Consider the following 21,373-nt stretch of genomic DNA (forward strand, 5'->3'; position numbering starts at 1 on the left):
AAGGCGAGCAGTCCGGAGTGTAGAAACCCTTTGTGACAGTTAGATTAATATACATGCAATACTAAAATGCTATAGGAAGGGAGGGAAACAGGTCCACGACGTAAGAAGCGGTGATGAAAGTAGTCAAGGCGAGCAGTCCGGAGTGTAGAAACCCTTTGCGGCAGTTAGATTAATATAACTGCAATTCTAAATCCAATAGGAAGGGAAGGAAACAGGTCCACGACGTCGGAAGCGGTGATGGAAGTAGTCAAGGCGAGCAGTCCGGAGTGTAGAAACCCTTTGTGACAGTTAGATTAATATACATGCAATACTAAAATGCTATAGGAAGGGAGGGAAACAGGTCCACGACGTAGGAAATGGTAATGGAAGTAGTCGAAGCGAGCATTCTGGAGTGTAGAAACCCTTTGTGGCAGATAGATAAGTGTAACTGCAATTCTACAATGCTATGGGAAGGGAGAGAAACAGGTCCATGACGTAGGAAGCGGTGATGGAAGTAGTCAAGGCGAGCAGTGCGGAGTGTAGAAACCCTTTGTGACAGTTAGATTAATATACCTGCAATACTAAAATGCTATAGGAAGGGAGGGAAACAGGTCCACGACGTAGGAAGTGGTAATGGAAGTAGTCGAAGCTAACATTCTGGAGTGTAGAAACCCTTTGTGACAGTTAGATTAGTGTAACTGCAATTCTAAAATGCTATGGGAAGGGAGAGAAACAGGTCCATGACGTAGGAAGCGGTGATGGAAGTAGTCAAGGCGAGCAGGCCAGAGTGTAGAAACCCTTTGTGACAGTTAGATTAAAATACCTGCAATACTAAAATGCTATAGGAAGGGAGGGAAACAGGTCCACGACGTAGGAAGTGGTAATGGAAGTAGTCGAGGTAAGCATTCTGGAGTGTAGAAACCCATTGTGACAGTTAGATTAGTGTAACTGCAATTCGAAAATGCTATGGGAAGGGAGGGAAACAGGTCCACGACGAAGGAAGCGGTGATGGAAGTAGTCAAGGCGAGCAGTCCGGAGAGTAGAAACCCTTTGTGACAGTTAGATTAATATACCTGCAATACTAAAATGCTATAGGAAGGGAGGGAAACAGGTCCATGACGTAGGAAGCGGTAAAGGAAGTTGTCAAGGTGAGCAGTCCGGAGTGTAGAAACCCTTTGTGGCAGTTAGATTAATATACCTGCAATACTAAAATGCTATAGGAAGGGAGGGAAACAGGTCCACGACGTAGGAAGTGGTAATGGAAGTAGTCGAGGTGAGCATTCTGGAGTGTAAAAACCCTTTGAGAAAGTTAGATTAGTGTAACTGCAATTCTAAAATGCTATGGGAAGGGAGGCAAACAGGTCCACGACGTAGGAAGCGGTAATGGAAGTAGGTAGAAACCCTTTGTGACAGTTAGATTAGTGTAACTGCAATTCTAAAATGCTATTGGAAGGGAGGAAAACAGGTCCACGACGTAGGAAGCGGTGAAGGATGTAGTCAAGGTGAGCAGTCCGGAGTTTTGGAACCCTTTGTAAAAGTTAAATTAATCTATTTGAAATTCTAAAATGCTCTAGGAAGGGAGGGAAACAGGTCCACGACGTAGGAAGTGGTGAAGGATGTAGTCAAGGTGAATAGTCCGGAGTGTGTGAACCCTTTTTGAAAGTTAAATTAATCTATTTGAAATTCTAAAATTCTATAGGAAGGGAGGGAAACAGGTCTACGACGTAGGAAGTGGAGAAGGAAATAGTCGAGGCGAGCATTCCGGAGTGTAGAAACCCTTTGTAATAATTAGAATAATGTACAGTATCTGCAATTCTAAAAATGCTATGGGAAGGGAGGGAAACAGGTCCACGACGTAGGAATGGTGAAGGGAGTAGTCGAGGCGAGGAGTCCGGAGTGTGGTAACCCTTTGTGACAGTTAGATTAATGTATCTGCAATAATAAAATGCTATGAGAAGAGAGGGAAACAGGTCCACGACGTAGGAAGTGGTAAAGGAAGTAGTCAAGGCGAACAGTCCAGAGTGTGGGAACTCTTTGTGACAGTTAGATTAACGTATCTGCAATAATAAAATGCTATGAGAAGAGAGGGAAACAGGAAATACATTACGTATATTACCAATTACTTTGGTTAATTAATGGACGAGAAGTTAGGATTGTTGTTGACTGAGATTTGGTTTTTTTAAGAGGTTGGTCCAGCCTCTTTTAACCTCGCCCGTGCCTGGATCGTTTACAGCAAAGCAATTGGTGAGCCGGTACAGTACAAAGGTGAACTGTACTGATAAAATTTAGTGGCAGTGACCAGGATCCGAACTCACGACATCGCTGCCTTGGGTCCGAAGTTCGCGTGACGCTACCGACTTGAGTCACCGACTCACCATTATTTGCCCCGACTCATGGGTTGATTTGCCCATACAAATAACATTATTGTGTACACCAGTGACACCGGTAAGTGTGCTAGGTGTGGGTGGACTCTTTCATTATTGCGCTCATGTTCACTCATCCTGTTACGCGCAGAATAAGCGTACTACTAGTCATAATTTAAACAATTAGTTGATATTGATATTGAGCTTAGCCATTTTTTCTTTGTTTCTGTTTTATCTATGGTTTCCATAAGAATTTTAACTTAGTGAATATTAAGGGAAATTTGTGTCTATTTGTTTCTCTTCTGCTGGTGTTCTTGCTTTGTAGCATATATTTTTTCGTACATCTGATTTTACTTTCATCGTCTGCTATTTTGCTTTGAAACCAAGAAAGAAACAACAAAAACAAACACCAAGATTTTACAGGTCTAGGTTGGTTATGTTCGGCATTTTTGTTTACATCTCTCAATGTAAATTATTTTAGATTATTCGTCAAAAACCAGCGTGGTTGAATGAATCTTAAGTTACTTAGTAAAAAGTCATGATCTTCACTAAAACAAGTCTTAGCTTTAGACATTTAATACATCAACGTGCCCAGCCTCAGAGATTTCTTTCAAGCTATGATGTTCGAAAAAGGTTTCTGGACTTTTTCATCTCCGAACATTCTCACACCTTTATCAGGTCAAGCCCTATTGTTCCTCTTAATGATAAAACCATAGCATTTATCAATGCTGGAATGAACCAGGTCAGTATTGAAACCATTTTTCTGTGAAGGTTGGGTACACTTCCATAGGCCTATCTGTTGGCACAAACAACCGAATGAGTTATATTGATTGTTCGATTGTTTAATTCGATATATCGTTTGGTTAGTTAGGCTAGGTTAACCTTACCTAACTAACCGAACGATATATCGATCAATATTACTCATTCGATTGTTTGTGCCGACAGATGGAAGTGTACCCTGAAGGTTTTCTAGTAGTAAAACAAATTATATATTGTAATGTAGATTTAAAAAAATATCATAATTCCATACCATTACAGATTTGTCATCTTTGTGTACTAGGTAGGTAACTAAAGACAATCTTATCTGAAAGCCTTTCATGTTTTTCAACCATTGGTTAACTAACCCTCCCTATGGACAATTCAGTACTGTAACTGCATTATTTCTGTGTCAGTATGAGAATGACTGTAAACACTGTAGTGGATGAGTCAAGATGACCCTTTTGATACCCCTTACTGCCCTTGGAAAATATGCGCTTGGCTTTACGGACCTACAATTTACTGTACTTTAAGCCACATAGTCATAAGACATAAGACATTTATTGATCTTTAGGCAAAATTTGATCTTTAGGCAAATTTGAGCATTTGACTCGTAGTCTTAAGTTACAAGCCTGTGATGCGTGTCAAAAGTCTTATTGGTTGTGTGAACCGAAACTTGTGGCCGAGTAGATGTGTAAGCTATAGCTTGGATATATTTAACAGTAACTTACTAGTACGGTATATTTACTTTGCCACATTTTAAAATATTAATGAAGGATTCAAAATGTAAAGAAAGTGAGTTAGGCCTAGCTCTTGGAATGGGAGACAAACTTGGAAGTCTCAAGGGGTTGATCACAAAGAAATTGTATGTTTTTGTATTGGTATACATGATTTTCTGTGTTATCTGACATTGTCACGCATGGTTTTGGTTGAATTATCAAGTCTCTACTGAACCAATGAGCAAAGCACATGTGTAAATTAAACTAGCACACCTAAAAGCACACCAGACTTAATATTAGAATGAGAAATTAGGCTAACTTACAGTTTTCAAAGTCATTGTCTGTGTGTTATTTTAATGGGCATGATCTTTCATACAATGAGATTCAAAACCCGCTTGTCACATAATTTCTGCCTGTTTGTCCATCAGTAAGTAATTGATACTTGCTGGGAACTAGCCTCCTATAATTGAATTAGTAACCCAGCAGAGTACCCGTCCTTCGTACGGGGTTGGCGTATAAGTATAAAATGCTTATTGCAGTTATACTCTTTTTTTGCGTTTGCAATGAGAGAGGACACGTTCTAAGAAAATTTGGTTTTGGCACATCTACAATACGTAGCCATAATGTTCTACCACTGAACCTGAACAATCGAAAAAAATAATGTTCTCACAGGTTTTTGTTGCTGCTTTTGGTTCAAATTAGCTGTTGTCGTAAATTAAAAAAGAATTAATAGTGCTGCACCCTTTTGGTAAACCTTACAACCTTTTAATGCTATATCATAGAACCAACTTGTGTAGTTGAAACAGCTGGCAAAATTCTTTAATTCCTTTTAAATATGAATACTCATAAGGTTAACATGGAAAAGTCTAGAGCCACTAGGGCAGAGCCCGAAAGGATTTATGAGATAAGAATATGTCTATATGTTAATCGGGAATGTAAACTATCATTATGCCAAATTTCAACCCAATCCAACCAGTAGTTAATGCGTGATTGAACTTCAAACAAACAAACATACATACAAACAAACACACAAATTTTCATATTTATAATATTAGTAAGATTTTTAACTATTAATAAACCAATGCATGGTGTAATACGTTGTCCTACAATGTAATTTTTAACATGGTTTGCTTTAGGACTCTGCTCTTCGCTAAAACCAAGTTGTTATTCACATCTGTTTGAAAACAGATTTTGCCATTACGTTCATTTGGTTAGCAAATAATAAAGAAAACATAGTTTGTTTCTGGTTTTCATTTGAACTGATCTATCAAAATCTGTAAGTAACTCAAATTTTTTTCAGTTTAAAGATGTATTCCTGAATAAGATCCCACCACACTGTCCTACAGCTGCAAACTCTCAGAAGTGCATCCGAGTGGGTGGGAAGCACAACGACCTGAATGATGTTGGATTGGATTCATACCATCATACGTTCTTTGAAATGTTGGGAAACTGGTCTTTTGGAGATTACTTTAAGGTGATTAGTATAAGGGGAACTGAATGGTTATAGTGATCCCTCATTAATTAACTTAGAAACTCATAATTTAAATCCTGAGAAAATTCAGTACCGTAGCTTTTTGACGATTCAAAAACTGGGTCTAGCTGAATAATGTTCCTGTAATCACTAACAAAGCTAAACAGGCTATCCCACTCCATTCTACCATAGATAAAACATAATTCCTTGATATTGTCACTGTGCGGGACTCAATTACTTTGATATCACGGACGATTAACTAATAACAAACATTAAAAAATGACAAAATAAATGTTAGCAAAAACCATCTTCTTTATTTCATTCAACAAAAACCACACTAAACTATTATCTGTTATTGACAAAACAATTTAAAAAACATATGACTGTTTATTTATAATAATTAGGAAACAGTCTTTTGGCAATCATAAATAGGACATATCTATTGAGGGGTTTTCTCTATAGATGATTAATCATCGTACGTCACCCTTAGTAGATTTCCCATTCTTATGGAACAGCTGAAGCCAATTTTACTGTTAGTTCTGTCCGGTGTACTGTAGAGTCGTGTTTTGTTAACAATTCGTTTCTTGCTATTTCAGTAGGGTAATTTAAAACTTGTTTAATCAAATAAAACTATCTAAGTTTAATCATAAACAATAACTTGTCTACTAGCTATATAACCAAACAGTGAGGCACAAATCATGAGAAACTATCCCTAAAATAATAGAAACAAATTGTAAACAAAACACGACATCTAAGGATGGGAAATCTACTAAGGGAGTATGTTTTATATATGATTCTTCTCATTATACAATCAGATTTAGCGTAAAATATGCACTCAAGTGTGTTAAATAATTGACGATAAAAAAAAATTTGACACTAGTAGTGTACGTAGCTAATCTGGTCGATTACTTTAATCAGCCAAATACTTTTTAACCATCTCAATAATATCAAATCAAATCAAACATAGACAAATAAAATCATAGACAAATAGAATAAATATAGACTGTCAAAGGAAGGTTACGGTGCACACCGCTGCAGGCGAGGAGCGCAGGAGCCGTATGTGACCAGCAGACACTGCAGCGGTGTGCGCCCTAACTACACGGCAAACCTAGCGGTGGACGCCAAAACTTATGCTAACCGCAGCACAGCTGACAGTATATATTTATTATATTTGTCTATGATAATATATACCTATAGAGAAAATGGTTGGTTAGGAATGTCGAAACAAGTGAAATCCCTGTTAATTAAATGTATTTAGTTAGGGATTTTTTTGTTTGTATAAAAATAAAGCTAACTTTTGTGACTATTAAACTTAATGTTAACAATGTTAAATAGGTGTATGGGACACGTTGTATTATTAACTCTCCTCCTACCCCTTGCTAAAGAAATTGCTAGTTGAAACAAGTTAAACCCTCTAAAAGAAGATAAACATGACATGACCTGAAACTTCATAGGTACCTCTAAATATTTTGAATTCTGTGATATTTCAGTTTTTTGTGATATTTCAATTGGTATTTCTAGCGGGAAGCCTGCGATTTAGCCTGGACTCTGTTGACAACATCACCCTACTCTATAGATCCGCGGAGACTGTATGTGACGTACTTCAGTGGCTGTGATAGGCTGGGAATCCCACCTGATCTGGAAACCAGGGAAATATGGCTGTCACTCGGGTTAGCATTTACTAGTAAAACATAAAAAGATGATGGTCATGAAATATGAAGTTAAAGTTACAGTTTCACTTACTGTTTTTTTTTTTCACTTTATTTAGCTGAAACTCAGAACATTGTCAGAACATTGTGTTACTGTTAACACTTGTAATAATATATTTAGTTAAACATAAAAAGATTTTAAGTGGTGATCGATTTCGACTGGACACTCCAATCATCATCGGACCCAATAGGCGGACATTCGCCCATGTGCAATGCTGATAAAGAATCATAAATACTTTTAGGTACCGGTACTTAACACTAACCCTTAATCCTCCTGTCAGGGCCGGATTTAGCGTTTTTGCGCCCTTAAGCCCAAACAATTTTCCGCCCCCTAGTCTGGTAACAGTTACTTTCCTTCAAACCTTTATAAAAACTATATCATGCCCATAGGCCTAAATTAATTGCTTGAATACCACTCCTCGTTGGAATCATTGCAAGTTTTTTTTAGAATTGACTTGTTTAGCCTTAACAAAATGCCGTCTTGAACACTTTTTTCAATTTTATGCTTTTGATAAATGCTCACGTTTGTGGCTGTGGGACTGAAACAAAACAACTCAACCCAACGAGCATTCCTGCAAATAAAAAAAAAAACATGGCCATTGATTCCAATTCCAGGCCCAAGAAACATGAACTCCATTATTACAGTACGTGATACCATAGATTAAACATACTCCTTAAGTAGATTTGTCATCATTTTGGATTAGCTGAAAACAATTCTTGTTATTTAAGGAGTATGTTTTATCCATTTTTTTAACCTAGTTTATCCAAAATAAAACGATCTAATCATCAACAATAGGTTGTATCCTGTTTATTTTACAAGAAATTAAAACACAGATCATAGAACTAACCCTAAAAAAATAGAAACAACATTACGTCAAAACTAACGTCCAGTGTCAACAACATGAACTAGACATGAAAAAGTTTGAATTTGCAATGTATAAGAAGTCGACTTGAGTTATATTTAATCTATAGTCGTACTGCATCTAGGTTATATTTCAAAAAGCAAAACAGAGCAATATCCCGGCTAACCGTACCGATCAATAGGTCTGAGGAGAAAATAACAGCATTAATGGTGCTTTGGAGGGTATTGCATTTTTCTAAAATCAAATGCAAACTGAGATTAATATTTTTTTGTTTATAAATATACTAATATTTTAAAGGAAAAAAATTCATCGTTGTTTTAATATTCAACACAACTTATTATATATTTTAACTTGATCCTGCAGATTGTTGTAAACTAATCAAAAGATTAGTTAGTAACTTTTGTTTTGTGAGGTGAGGGTGGTAACAATGTCTAGTACGCATGCGCCCCTTATCACTCTGATCAGTAGTGCCAAGCCCGAGCCAGCATAATGGCAGTGCAGTGGGAATACGATGTGCATGCGTACCGCTCGGGCGCTCGTCAACGTCAACATCCCTACAGCCTACTCCCGTATAACCAATGTTCGTTACCAGTTTTGTAACGAAATTGATGTGTAATTCTAAAAAATAGTTTAAATTTCCTAACAATTATTTCTTCTTATGAACCTCAGAATCACAATGCTTTGGAGATTTTTTAATCAACTATGACTATTTATTTATATTTTTAGATAGCCTAGGTATAAAAAAAAAAAAACTCCCGGTCGTGCGCTCTCTGGGATCTTGCTCCCATAGGCCCGGGCCTATTGGGAAATCCGGCCCTGCCTCCTGTAAAACAAAGTTCAACGTTGTACAACCACAGTATTGTGCTACTTTCTCAGGGTTTTTAAGACATATTATTGCCTCTGTCTGTTAACCTACAAATAAGTACAACATATTTTATACTCGTTTCACTCTAAAAAACTTTTTTCAGGGTTGATCCAAGTCACATATTAGGATTTGGTGTGAAGGACAATTTCTGGGAGATGGGTCGCACGGGTCCATGCGGGCCTTGTTCCGAGATCCATGTGGACCTTGTCGGCGGCCGAGACGTGGCTGCAAAGGTCAACCAAGGTTTCAGCGACGTCACTGAACTTTGGAACCTCGTTTTCATTCAGTTCAACAGGTGAGTGCAATAACTCAAACCTAGACCTTATTTTTCTTAGTGTAACTCTAAACAAAGCAGATTGAAAACTTCCAAGAGAAATGTTGCAAGTCAAGTTTAAAACTTGGGAAATTCTGTTTCAACGTGTGGTCAATGTCTGAGCGATGCATTGTCTTACTGGTTGGAAGACAAACTGTAGATCAAGAGTTGGAGTGCCGTCACAATTAGGTCTGGCAGATTTCTATAGCATGAAATCTTATAGATCTATAAGATAAGGGAGGCAGGAAAAAACATGTAAAATATCTGCTACACGTCTGAAGAAGAAAACCCAAAGTCAATGACCCTTAAGTTCCTTTAGAGTAGAACCCAAAGAACACTATTCACAAGACAAACACCACCATTATATTTCAATAAATATTTTTGTGCTATAGTCCATTAGTCTGACTCATTCTGCACGATTCTATGAGGCAAAGAACTACTTAGATCATGGTTAAGGTAAAAATGGGATTATTTTTTGTACCTTCTCTGTGATTTCAGGCCATAAAAGTGTTCAATATTGAAAGGTTGTCAAACTAACCTTTTTATAGAAAAACTTTTAAAGGATTACGGCAAAATTGCACTCATTAGCCAAACAGCTCAACATTACGATTTTGTCATTTTACCTGCAAAATTCCATGAAAGACTTCAATTTGACTTAAATTTAATGTGTGTTCCAGGAACGAAGATGGAAGCCTGAGTCAGCTACCAATGCACCATGTCGACACTGGAATGGGATTTGAGCGACTTGTAGCTCTTCTCCAAAACAAGATGTCGAACTACGATACAGACCTTTTCGTACCTCTGTTTAGTAGTATATCCAAGGTTTGTTAGAAGAATTTTACTATTTTACAGTGTAATTATTTTTAGCTAGTGAGATTCCAAAAGCTAGTAAAATGTGAATACATGCGATTTCATCCCAATAAAATTAAACTTATATATTTGTTAGAAAAGTTTCATAGACATTGGTTTGTTAATAATCCTTTCAACAATCTTTGGGGGAAAAACATAATCCCTTAAACAAATACAAATCGTTTCTACAATTAAAAAGCAGTAGTCAATTTTGATTAGAAGTGAAATATATATATTTGTAATATATTTACATTTGAGAAATGGTTTTAAACTTAGTGAAGCGGGGATAATGCTTTGGCTGATTTAGGTCTCCTCTTAAACTTAAGCATTACAAGAGAAAACCCAGAATAAATGCAATCTTAACAGAAGGGGGAAACCATCTTAGTGTCATTAACATGTTAAAAATTCTTTTCAATCAAAACTTTTTGTCCTACCCTTTATGTTTTTGGTGTTTTTTTTTATGAATGTTTTAGGTAAGTAAAGCGCCACCTTATGCTGGAAGGTTCGGACAACAAGATGAACTTGGTTTAGACACAGCATACAGAATCCTGGCAGACCATAGTCGAATGGCCACTGTGGCAATATCTGATAACATGTATCCTGACAACAAGTAAGTCAAAATTAAACTGTTGTAAAACATTGTTAAATACTTGTTTGTTTCGCTAGTTTAGATACAAAATTAGTACCTTTATCAATAATAAGTTCTGAAAAAAGTGAATGGTTTATGGTTGCAGGGTCTAGTAGTTGGGAAAAACGGGAAAGTTGGGAATTAGTATTGAATTTCAAAATGGTATAGTAAAGTTGGGATTTATACTTTGTTTTGACATCAAAGTCGGAAATTTTCATCATTTTGCTGCAATCGCACGATACGACGATCACGCTTCCGTGACCGCGCAAGACGTGATGTCTACAAGGCCGCGGAAGATGTTCACGATTTTGCTGCGATCGTGGACGACTACGATGGCGTTTCTGTGACCGCCTGAGTCAATGATGATGTCTACACACTCGCAAAAAATTTTCACAACCCAAAATCTCCAAATTGGCTATTTAGAATTTTTATTGCTGCATGTTTTTCTTTACTTGAAAAACTCCCCACGATCTGAATAGTTCTTTTTCTTTATGACATAAAGACAGGGGTAGTTATAACCAAATTATTTCAAAAATCTGGTTTAACTATTAAAATTGGTATCGGTATCAAAAAATTGTGAATTGATACATTTTGGTATCAACACATCACTAATTGTTGAAAAAACTAGTCGTGAAAAGTCTGGAATCAGTTTTCAATTTTAAAATTGAAGCAAACTAGACACCCTGGGTTGTTCAAAAGTGGACCAGTTGTGTTTTTTAATCATTGGGTTTTTAATAAATTGTCCTTGCTAAATAAATTGAATTTAATGTTGGGTAAATGTAGAGTATTGTGACATGGTCTGTTCAACCTTGTTAATCATTAGGATTAGCTGTTTCTTAGGAGCATTTATTATTTTCCTTGCCCAATGTTCAAGGATGGTAGGATCAAGCAGCTACTGCCTTTTCAGGATTGAATTGAAAACTTCTCGAGCATTAAAACTATCCTCCAGTGGCATAGTTATCCAGTGCAAAAACACTCACCACCATCTTGGAAAAAAACAGGTCGCCTACTGATATTTAGGATTCTGGAAAAAGCATAGTCAGAACACCGTTCCCACTCATTCTCACGCCACTACGCCAATACTATCTTCCATCTCACTTCATTCTACATTTATCCTTCATTCATATTTGGGACACACAATTGCACTGTGATACCAACCTTTCATAACTCATAAATGGTTTTAGTGTGTTGATCAATTTTAAACGTGCAAAAATTCTTTCTTTTATGCAAACATTTACGGTTTTCTTATTTGCAGTCATAAACTAAGGAGAGTTATCAGGAAAGCACTCTCAGTGGCTGAAAGCTCATTCAAGGTGAAAGACCCAGTGAAGTTGATGAAAGAATCTTGTAGCCGCGTCTCTGAACTTCTTTCACACACATATCCGGAGACTGGAAAGAACTTGAGAAAGGTATTGGCATAGTTATCATTTGATTTCTTATTCTTTTCAATATATGACATAGGAGTTTCTTATTTTTTTATGGTAAAATGTCAATAAATATCACATTTCAAACATATTATTTGAATCTTGATGTAATTCAATTTAATCAAAGATGTGATATAATAGTTCGTAATCAAACTATTTTTGTTCTATTCCTGAGACCACTACAAAACTCAACCAAGACTTGATTACAAAGGGCAAATTGACTAGTTATTAAACAGAAAATCTTATGTTACGAGTTAACTAGCTCTGTGGTTGAGTAACTATTAGACTAGCAATCTGTAAAAAAAAACCTGTGGTAAATTTCATTTTATATATAATTTTCCTTTAAATTGCTGTTAAAATACCACAGCCATAAATACCTATGCAGTTTATGCTTTGAAAAATCCAACGTAGTCTTAATTTGTTTTCCTAATCTAGGTACACCTGGTAGTAGAACATGAATGGCAGTTGCTGCGTAGTGTGCGAGACTCTGCGGCGCAGAAGTGGCACTCTCTGGTGCTGCGGGACTCTCGTCTGGTGCCACTGCAGGATGTCGATGCGCCGGGCATGTTGGCTGCGTACAACGAGCTCTCAGCCATCAAAGATACTGAGGTATCATTTTCTCCCTAGGTTAAATCTAATTAGCCTATTGGAGGTTAAAATTGACAGATAATACGTCATGTAGCTGTTATGCGGATTTGGATTATGGATCACATAGTCAATGATTGCCTTTTGGTTGCTCTTCCAAGTAGGTGGATTGAATCTTCACTGGGTCGCCTTAAATGGCTTAGCAAATTGGCGATCTTCTTTTTGGTTCTCAAGACCTTATTTTACGACAAATTAATGTTAGTAAATGGTAATGAAAGTTTTTTAACATCTTTAATTTAAGCCTTCCCATGTAGCACAGATGGTTGGGCCAACGTTGGTAAATTGTGGAGCCACACAGTTGGCCAACGGTAGAAATGTCACCTCTTTAAACTGTTTTCCAGCCAACCTTTGTCCAACAATGGCCCAACCAAAATTATTTCACACAAAATAATAAAGATTTAGTACGAAAAGCATAATTATTAGTTGAGTAAATTGATTAAATAGTTCATAAAAACAAATTTTGAAAAAAAGCTGGAACAAAATTTTTTGGCCCAGACGGGTCTCGAACCCGGGTCCTTCGACTTATGAGCCTCTTACCTTACCACTGAGCTATCTGTGATTGTTGATTTAGAGAGTTTTCAAGTGGTGAAAGAGTAGCCGACAGTTGCAATGGTCGCAATACTTCAAACATTTTTGATACTACACAGTATAATATGATTCTGTTAATCTGTTAAGGCATCATAAGTAGTTATTTTTTTTTTGGAGTTAGAGAGGATACTGGTATTTGAATATAGATTAATTAATTACCGTTAGATTATTAATGCTATTATAATTGACTGTTATATGATTAATTACTCTTTCCCCTTAAATTGTTGCAAATAAGTTAAAGAATATTAATTTAAAAAATATTTGCATTATTATAATTATTAAAATTCATTGTTGTAGCCCCGGAACTGTAATATATAAAATATCTGGTTTTACAATACCTTTATCAGTTCCAAAAACTTTTGGAAACTTTTGGAACTGATAAAGGTATTGTAAAACCAGATATTTTATTATAATTATGTTGTGAAAGCTAGACCCAGAGAATGAAAGTCGTGTAAACTCAACTATGGACCATCGTTGGTCCAACAAAAGTATCTTTTGTTGGTCCAACGGAGTGAAAAACGGTTGGACAACGGTTGGCTTGATGTATGATACCCAACAATGCATATTAATGTATTTCATTAACAATGAACCGATGTTGGTCCACAGTTGTAAATATTGGTTGGCCCAACTACGAGATATACAGTTGGACAACGGTTGGTTGGTTGTGGAAGCTCCAACCAACCATCGACCAACTGTCCCACAGTTGGCCAACGTTTGCCCAACCATCTGTGCTACATGGGTTTAATCAAGCTATCCTTGATCTTTTGGGCTTTCAATAGATGGTGCTGACTAAGGAAACAGCTGGTCGTAGTCAATAACAAAGCTATACAAGGCATCCCTCAATTGTTAATTGTTATTGCAATTGGTAATAACAACAGCTACTTAGCCAGCCTGGAAGCTATAGAAAAATATATGTTTCAGGTGCTTGGGGATTTGTCCTATAGACTCTTTGATACTCATGGTTTGCATCCAGAACTCATTGAGGAACTTTGTCAAGCACTTGGTAAATTTGATATTGACGTAGGCTCTTGTATTATGAATAAGTTTTTGGGTTTTTGGAAAATTATTCTAATAAAACTTTTACATAACGTGTTTAACTACAGATATAGCACAGATAAAATGTGTTTACGATTTTACTGTATTGTTTTAATTTAACATATATATTGAGTTAACAAATAAACCAAATTTAACACAAAAAATAATTTTGGTAAATCATTGCCCGGTACTATGTCTTAAGGTGTTAAAAAGAGGCTCATTTAACCATATTATCTTTTGAGTCAAAACTGGCTATAACTGGTTTAAATAGTTAACTTCCATTCCCATATGTTTACAAACTCCCATTATGTCTTTTCAAGATAAGAAATAAATATTTTTCAAAGTTTTATGTTGGGTTTTACTTTAATTTACTTTCCGAACAAAGCTATAAACATAGACCTTTAAAAACAAAAAATGTATATATTGTTAAATAATTTACTATTTTTTTTTACTAAAAATGTTGATATCCTTTCAGGTTTACAATTCAGCGAGAACGACTTCAACGCCAAACTAGCTGAAGCTAAGGAGAAAACTCTCACTTTAGCGAACAAAAGAGATTCAGAGTTTCTTACCAAGCAGTGTTTAGATGAGTTAAAACGTAACTTCGCAGTGACAGACGATAGTGCCAAGTATAATTACGACCGGACAAAGAGTGATGGTGTGACTTATGTGTTTCCTGAGGTTGAAGCGACAGTTCAAGCAGTGCTGAGAGAGGGGAAAGTGGTGGAGGGGGAGAGAGTGACGGAGGGGGAGAGAGTGGCCGTGGTATTAGACAGGACTTGTTTGTACCATGAGGCCGGAGGTCAGCAGTCAGATACGGGTGTGATAACGGGAGAAGGCTGGATATTGGAGTGTGACAGTGTGCTGAATTGTGAGGGGTACCTGCTGCACCTAGGGTGTATCAGGAATAACGTCAGGTAAGTTTATAGTCGAAATAGTTTACTCAGCCATTAATTACAAGGGTTGATCGTAAATTAAGAGTTTCCATCAAGCTTCCAAGTAAGCGAGCTAGCTCAAATCCGACAAGAGATTTTCTTTACTTTATCCACTAATATTGTCGCTGGATTCTACCCGTATGCAATACTGATCTTGTCACCCAAAAATTAAGTGAAGGAAAATTAACGCTCACTGCCAAATATGAGACAAATAATTAGATGGGGTCTAAGACGTAAGCTGCTATTAAAGTCCACCACTATTTGACAAACGCGAAAGTATTTAAGTGAAAATTAGCAGAAAATTAGGTAAGGTAGAAGGAGTTATTAACATTTGCACAGTTCTGACAATGTTTAGTAGGTAAGTGTACAGGACTATGGTCGTTCATGAGTTGGGTTTGAGGCAATGACCAAAGGTAAAGGAAATTTTACGCAGGTTACCGAAGTAATAATAGGTCCTCTCTAACACTATCAAGGACAATTGTAAAACCGTGGTAGTCCTATGTCGATCAGCAAGCAAAGATTTCTAAAATTTAATCTCTGGCTCAACAAAAAGTAAAAACAGTTGTTCTTGAAGCTCATCAACACCACAGTTTGACAAAACAACCATAATCACATGTGTTTACCACTGAGGTTTTATGTGCACTGTGCAGTACTGCCAACCTGGTGCCAGGCTCCAAGGTGCGTGTGAGTGTGACGGAGACTCGCAGGGTTGCCAACATGTGTAACCACACGGCCACACACTGCCTCAACGCTATGTTGCGGCAGATGTACGTAGCACCCAATCAGAAGGGGAGCAGTGTGACGGAACGACAACTTACCTTAAGCTTCTCTACTTATGGACAGCAGGTCACTAGTTCTGGTTGGTAATGTTTCATAATGTTTGGAAAGATTTTTTTCTATATTCACATTTTTTCAACTACAACACCAAAAAGTAGAAGTTTTTCAATTTCCTATTCATCAATTGAGTTATTTTGAAAAATTGTCAAATTAGTTTTTGGAAAAGGACTAGGAAAGGTTCCCGATCGGGTACGGCGCTTGGCCCCCGTACGGTGCGTCCGTACCCCATCGGGAATGCTCGGCAATGCCTTTTGTATGTCTTCGTTTTTGCTCTAGTGTCGGCCGAAAGCGGACCTTTATCACGTTAGCGTATAGTATGTGACTTGCATTTTGTTGTGGTGTAGGCTGGTAGTAAATTTCCCCGTAAAATCCCTGTCTGGCAATCTCAAAAGTCTTCTTTTTGTCCCGTCTTTTTCCCTCCATTTGGCAATACAATTCCAATGGGACCGGCTACGTTCCAAGCAGTGCTGCTATCTGTGGGTGTTTAGCGAACTACGTCAACTCATTGTAAAGCAGGACATCCCCGCACGTTATTTGCTATTCGTCAGACCAAAATTGGAAAGCCAATCACACGTGGCAATCGGGTTTGCTCGACGCTAAAGGCTGTGCCGCACTGGGGATACGCCCGCTATTTGACGTGCCGCAGCAAACGTATTAATTAAAGCTATTCAATGTCCCAGTAAATTTAAAAAATAAATTCAATCTCTGTTACATCATAAGGTGTTTTATCATAGAAATGACCTCTCTTTCACTTTTATTTAGTTTATTCTGACAAGTGATTAGCTCACTCACAATCTAGTCTTAGTATTACTTTATTTACTTGTCATGTCGTTCAACAATTTGACAGTCAGGTTTTAAAAGTAGCAATAAAGATTGGAAACTAGCCATCTAAAACAATCAACAGTGGATTTAAAACATCTATTCTGCTGTAGAAAATTTTATTCACAGTCCAATCATGATGATTTTACAGACATGCTAGAGGTAGATAGAAGAGTTCAGGCCGTAGTATCAGCTGGGTTGCCTGTCTCCAGAACATCTGTTAGCAGCAGTCAGCTGATGTCCCTGGATGATGTCACCTTGCTGCCTGGAGAGACTTATCCCTCACAAGACATACATCTCATTCAGATCATAGGGGAGGAGTTTGTCTCCAAGTAAGTGTCTGTGTGAATATAACCACTCTAAAAGTGAGGGTTATTTATTATTTGACTCTCAGTGACAAATTGGCAATACATTAAAGAAATTACTAGAAGAGATATGGCAAGATACTAAGCAAATAGCAGTACAATATAAATCAGAAATAACTACAAGTGATAGCAACAACAGCATTGTTGAGTTGTTTGGATAGCTACAACAAACTCATAAATCTCTGTAGGCCTTTTTCTTCCAGATATTTTTCCTTGTTTTAACAACAGTTCTGTGTAGTTATTCTTTTGTGATTTTCTATCCTTTGTTGGTTTGTGTATATTAGTCTTGTTTTCTTTTAACTTTCTCACTTGAGGCTAGGATCAGATTCCAGATCCCAAAACATCGTGAAAACTTGCTTTTTGCCTTCGTTATGAAAAATGTCACCATTAATGCTACAAATAATGTATACTAGATGGTGGAACACTAATAAGTACGGTATGATTTTTCTCATATATCATTTGTAATCTTACCTCTTCCAAACCATACGGCATTTATTAACTCTTCTTTTTGTGGGGTCTACGCCAGTGGCATTTTCTAACAACTTAATCTGGATTGCTTTTAAGGAAAAGTGGTCCAAACCCATAACTTTTTTGAAAATGCTGGTAATTGAACCAGTCCCCCTCGTAACGAAGTCCAAGTCGTTAACCACTAGGCTTTTTTTAGGACGCTAGCTATGAGCCCTGAATCGTTTTTCACATTACTTCAGGCTAGACCTAGGTGGTTACAGCATTATCACTTAGATAAAATCCATTGGTGATTTGGCGGGATTTGAACCCGGGACCCCAGGAACTGGAATCCCGCGCTCTAACCACTAGACCAGCTAGCTCCCCCGACCACTAGGCTAGCAGTAATACAAATCAATTCAGTTATTTTTGCCAATTTTAAGAATTCCTGTTTTCTCAAACTGTTATCTCCAGTGCTGCCACCTTACCAAGCCCAGTGATGTTGCAGGGAGCCATGTTGTGGCACACATGTTGCCAACACGGCAGACATCGGCCACTTCTGCCTGTGCAGCGTTAGAAGCTCAGGGTCAGGAGTGAAGACTGTGACAGCATTGACGGGCAAGGCTGCTGTCAACGCAAGAGAAGAAGGACAAAGGATACTGGATATGATTGGTTCACTGCGACAAACCATCAAGGCTGGGAGCCATGACAATCAGCAGGTATGAAATTGTGGAACTTCTCTCAACAAAACAGTTTCAACCAAAATTTCAATTTAAAACAACCTAACCTGAAAATTTAAAAGATTGAAATGTATCCTAGTGATTTTGAAATCGACAAAGAGAAAAGGAAATGTGTGCAATGAGGGGTTGCGTGGGGTCGGTATAAGGTCATTGACCTGAGATGAAGACATTACAGACAGGCTTGTTGTCCCTTCACAATAGAGAAACTTAATTTATCTAATGATTTTTAGTTTGGTCTGATGCACATGCACTTTATATTCGACAATAGAGAAACTTAATTTATCTAATGATTTTTAGTTTGGTCTGATTTTATTAGTTTGGGTCGGATAATCGAGATCTTATCCTACCAGAAAAACATCAAAATCTCATTCTTATATTTCTTGGACAGGTAAACAGCTGATGAATAGATGTGAATAAATATAACATGATTTCAGTTGGAAGCTTTAAATCGTTCCTTGCAATCGTTAAAACAAAAAGTATCTGAAGACATGGTGCCATACGATGTAAGAATAAAAGGAGCAGCAGAACTGGAAGCAGCTTCAAAAGAGTTGAAGGAACAAGCTAGAGAGAGTCTAAGGTAAGTTATTTAATTCAAGAAGGGTTACAAAATAGTTTCATAGTTTGCCAGAGTTTTATAAAAGTTGTTTAAGTTGATTTTGTTTCATTCGGATTTGTTTGTTTTGGACAGCTGCTTATGTATGACCGATTTACTTGCGAAAGCGTGCTTCACCGCTTTGTCTGAACAAAATGTATTTGATACTTGAATACTTGAAGGCTTCGTCTCTGACCGGGATTCCGGATACACTGCGTCAAATTTAATTTAAAAAGTGAACTGAGATGGCGACGAGTTAAAAAAGTGGCATGTCATCTAATTCTTTGAATGTGTAAATAGGCCTATTTTGATGTTTTTCCTTCACTGAGGTTTTAAACCCAGCCACATCCATACTTCTGACTGATAGTTCTTTGATCAACCAATACATCGAATAATTATAGCCAATAAATGAATTGTTGAATCTTGCAGTATTGTTATGTTTAACATACTACTACCAATAATTTTGGAAACTAATCTACCCACAATGTACTTGCAATAGCTACTGGTTTTAGGCAATCGATTGAAAGGGAAATGAAGGAAGTACTAAAGACAGTTACCTCTGACTACGATAGAAAATACTTTGTGCACTTTCTACAATCAACATCAGATCTGGATAAGATTTCCCTACAAAAAGTCACCAGAATGTGTCCGACACATTTGCCGGTAATTATTTTTGCTTATGCTGAAGGGGAATTGAAAGCTCGCTGTTGTGTGCCAAAGGTAAGTTTCAAGTAATTTCTCAAATATTTACAAAAATATTAACAAGCTCAAAAAAGTAGTTAAGTTGAACACTTTGAGACCCTTGAGTTGAGGTTGAGACCAATCAATATATAAAATGTTCTCATCCAAATTTTGTACTTCTGCAGGTCATAGCCCAAGGGGATTGTAAGGATGTGAGTAGGCCTGTATGTTGCCCAGGCCTATGGTCTACTTTGAGTGAAATTTCATTCTAATGATTTTTTTTATTTGTATTTCTATGCTAAATGTATTTCAGTTTTTTTTTATCTATTTTTGGTAAATTGTTGTTGAAGGAATGTGCTATACCCTGTTTTCTCTACTACCTAACGTCAATCTTTTGTTACACAGCATCGTTAATTCATAGCCCATTGACAAATCGCTTCTAGGTTGTTATGTTATCATCTTTTTTGTTGTTGTTACAAACTTAAAAAAAAAAAAAAAAAAAAAAAAAAAAAACAGTTTACTTGAGTGATTCCCAGTAGGCTATCACTCCAGTTTTTGGGGTTTACTTGGGACAAATATATTTAAGTAAAAAGCCTGGATTAACCTAACCCTCTTTGACTCATTTGGGTGAATTTGATGCAACTGACTCTACCCCTAATCTGAACAGAGATGTTTTAAGTTTAAAAAACTTTCTCAATATGTTTAAATAATTTTAAAGAGCTGCAATCCAGCAACATGTAGCAATCACTATACATTTTTTGAATATCGCCACTATAACAAGAGCCAGTTAAAATTAAATATTAGTTTTAGAATACATTAAAATGCACTGAATAATCATTTTACACAGGAGTTGCTGCAAAATTTACTTTATACAAATTATACATATCGAAACTTGATTTTTTTAAGATTTTGATTCATAATTTCTTGATTTTACCAACCATAATTATATTATCACAAAATCGTTCATTGCACACCCTAATCTCCTGATGTCCTAGGCTATAGTTAGTAAGCTATCCGTCCCTTGTCCCTAAACATAATCACTTCTTAACATTGTAAATCACTGTATTGTCCAGGTGAAGGCAGCACAAGACGTATCAGCAGAGAAGTGGATGAGTTCAGTGGTGGAGGCAATCAGAGGTAGTGGAGACACCCCTCGTGGTCAAGACCCTCGACTGATCTACAACCTCCGTCCCCTACGTGTCTCCGGGTCTAGACTACACGAGACAGTCAGAAGAGCGGTTGAAGCCGCTGAACAACAGGCCAATAAATTGTTTAGCTAAGTGGTTTGGTTTTTCGTCTATTCCTGACTCCTCACTTTAAATTTTGTTATGTTTTTTATTAGCTTGGTGGCCCTTTCTCACATTTGCCCGTCTACATAAGCTTAGGGCACAAGTCATGACATTGCTTTCTTTGATTCGTAGTCTGTCACGCTACCAACTAAGCCAGAGTTATGAGTACTCGTTAAAGTCACAGTTTTTAGGCCTCTCTCTTCCTTATTTGAAAATGCTCAGTGACAGTAAAATATTCTAATGTTTTGTGTTTCTTGAGCCAGTCTGGACTTTTTCCTATCCCCTCTAAAAATCCTAATAAATAGGCCCTTGTGTTCTGTGTTACATCCTTTATTAACACGTCCGCTACTGAGCATCGCATATATGCGACGCCGCGGTCATTGCCACAGACCGAGGTATACATTTGAATCTTACACACAGACCGGCTGTCACTTGGATAACAGTACACACAGACCACGGGCGAA

At 37.1% G+C, this 21,373-nt stretch overlaps 1 protein-coding gene across 1 annotated transcript; it reads left to right on the plus strand.

The window, feature by feature from the left end:
* The first annotated feature begins 2,721 nt into the window (after nucleotides 1-2,721).
* Nucleotides 2,722-20,904, plus strand: LOC128993409 (alanine--tRNA ligase, mitochondrial). The gene is made up of 16 exons (XM_054417300.1): nucleotides 2,722-3,084; nucleotides 5,118-5,291; nucleotides 6,810-6,958; nucleotides 8,829-9,020; nucleotides 9,716-9,860; nucleotides 10,361-10,497; nucleotides 11,771-11,924; nucleotides 12,375-12,548; nucleotides 14,094-14,175; nucleotides 14,683-15,124; nucleotides 15,793-16,001; nucleotides 16,950-17,130; nucleotides 18,116-18,326; nucleotides 18,782-18,924; nucleotides 19,452-19,659; nucleotides 20,694-20,904. Exons 1-16 carry the CDS (start codon nucleotides 2,881-2,883, stop codon nucleotides 20,898-20,900), a joined length of 3,012 nt encoding a protein of 1,003 aa, XP_054273275.1. The 5' UTR covers nucleotides 2,722-2,880; the 3' UTR covers nucleotides 20,901-20,904.
* The last annotated feature ends 469 nt before the right edge of the window (nucleotides 20,905-21,373 follow it).

The sequence above is a fragment of the Macrosteles quadrilineatus genome, unplaced genomic scaffold (assembly GCF_028750875.1).
Source record: "Macrosteles quadrilineatus isolate MER2022 unplaced genomic scaffold, UCM_ALF_1.0 Scaffold_4__1_contigs__length_99947679, whole genome shotgun sequence".
Classification (NCBI taxonomy): Eukaryota; Metazoa; Arthropoda; class Insecta; order Hemiptera; family Cicadellidae; genus Macrosteles; species Macrosteles quadrilineatus.

Coding starts and splice junctions, on each gene's coding strand:
- LOC128993409 (XM_054417300.1), top strand. CDS start 2,881: ATGATCTTCACTAAAACAAGTCTTAGCTTTAGACATTTAATACATCAA. Junction 14,176..14,682: donor GGAACTTTGTCAAGCACTTG/GTAAATTTGATA, acceptor ATATCCTTTCAG/GTTTACAATTCAGCGAGAAC. Junction 18,925..19,451: donor CAAGCTAGAGAGAGTCTAAG/GTAAGTTATTTA, acceptor TACTGGTTTTAG/GCAATCGATTGAAAGGGAAA.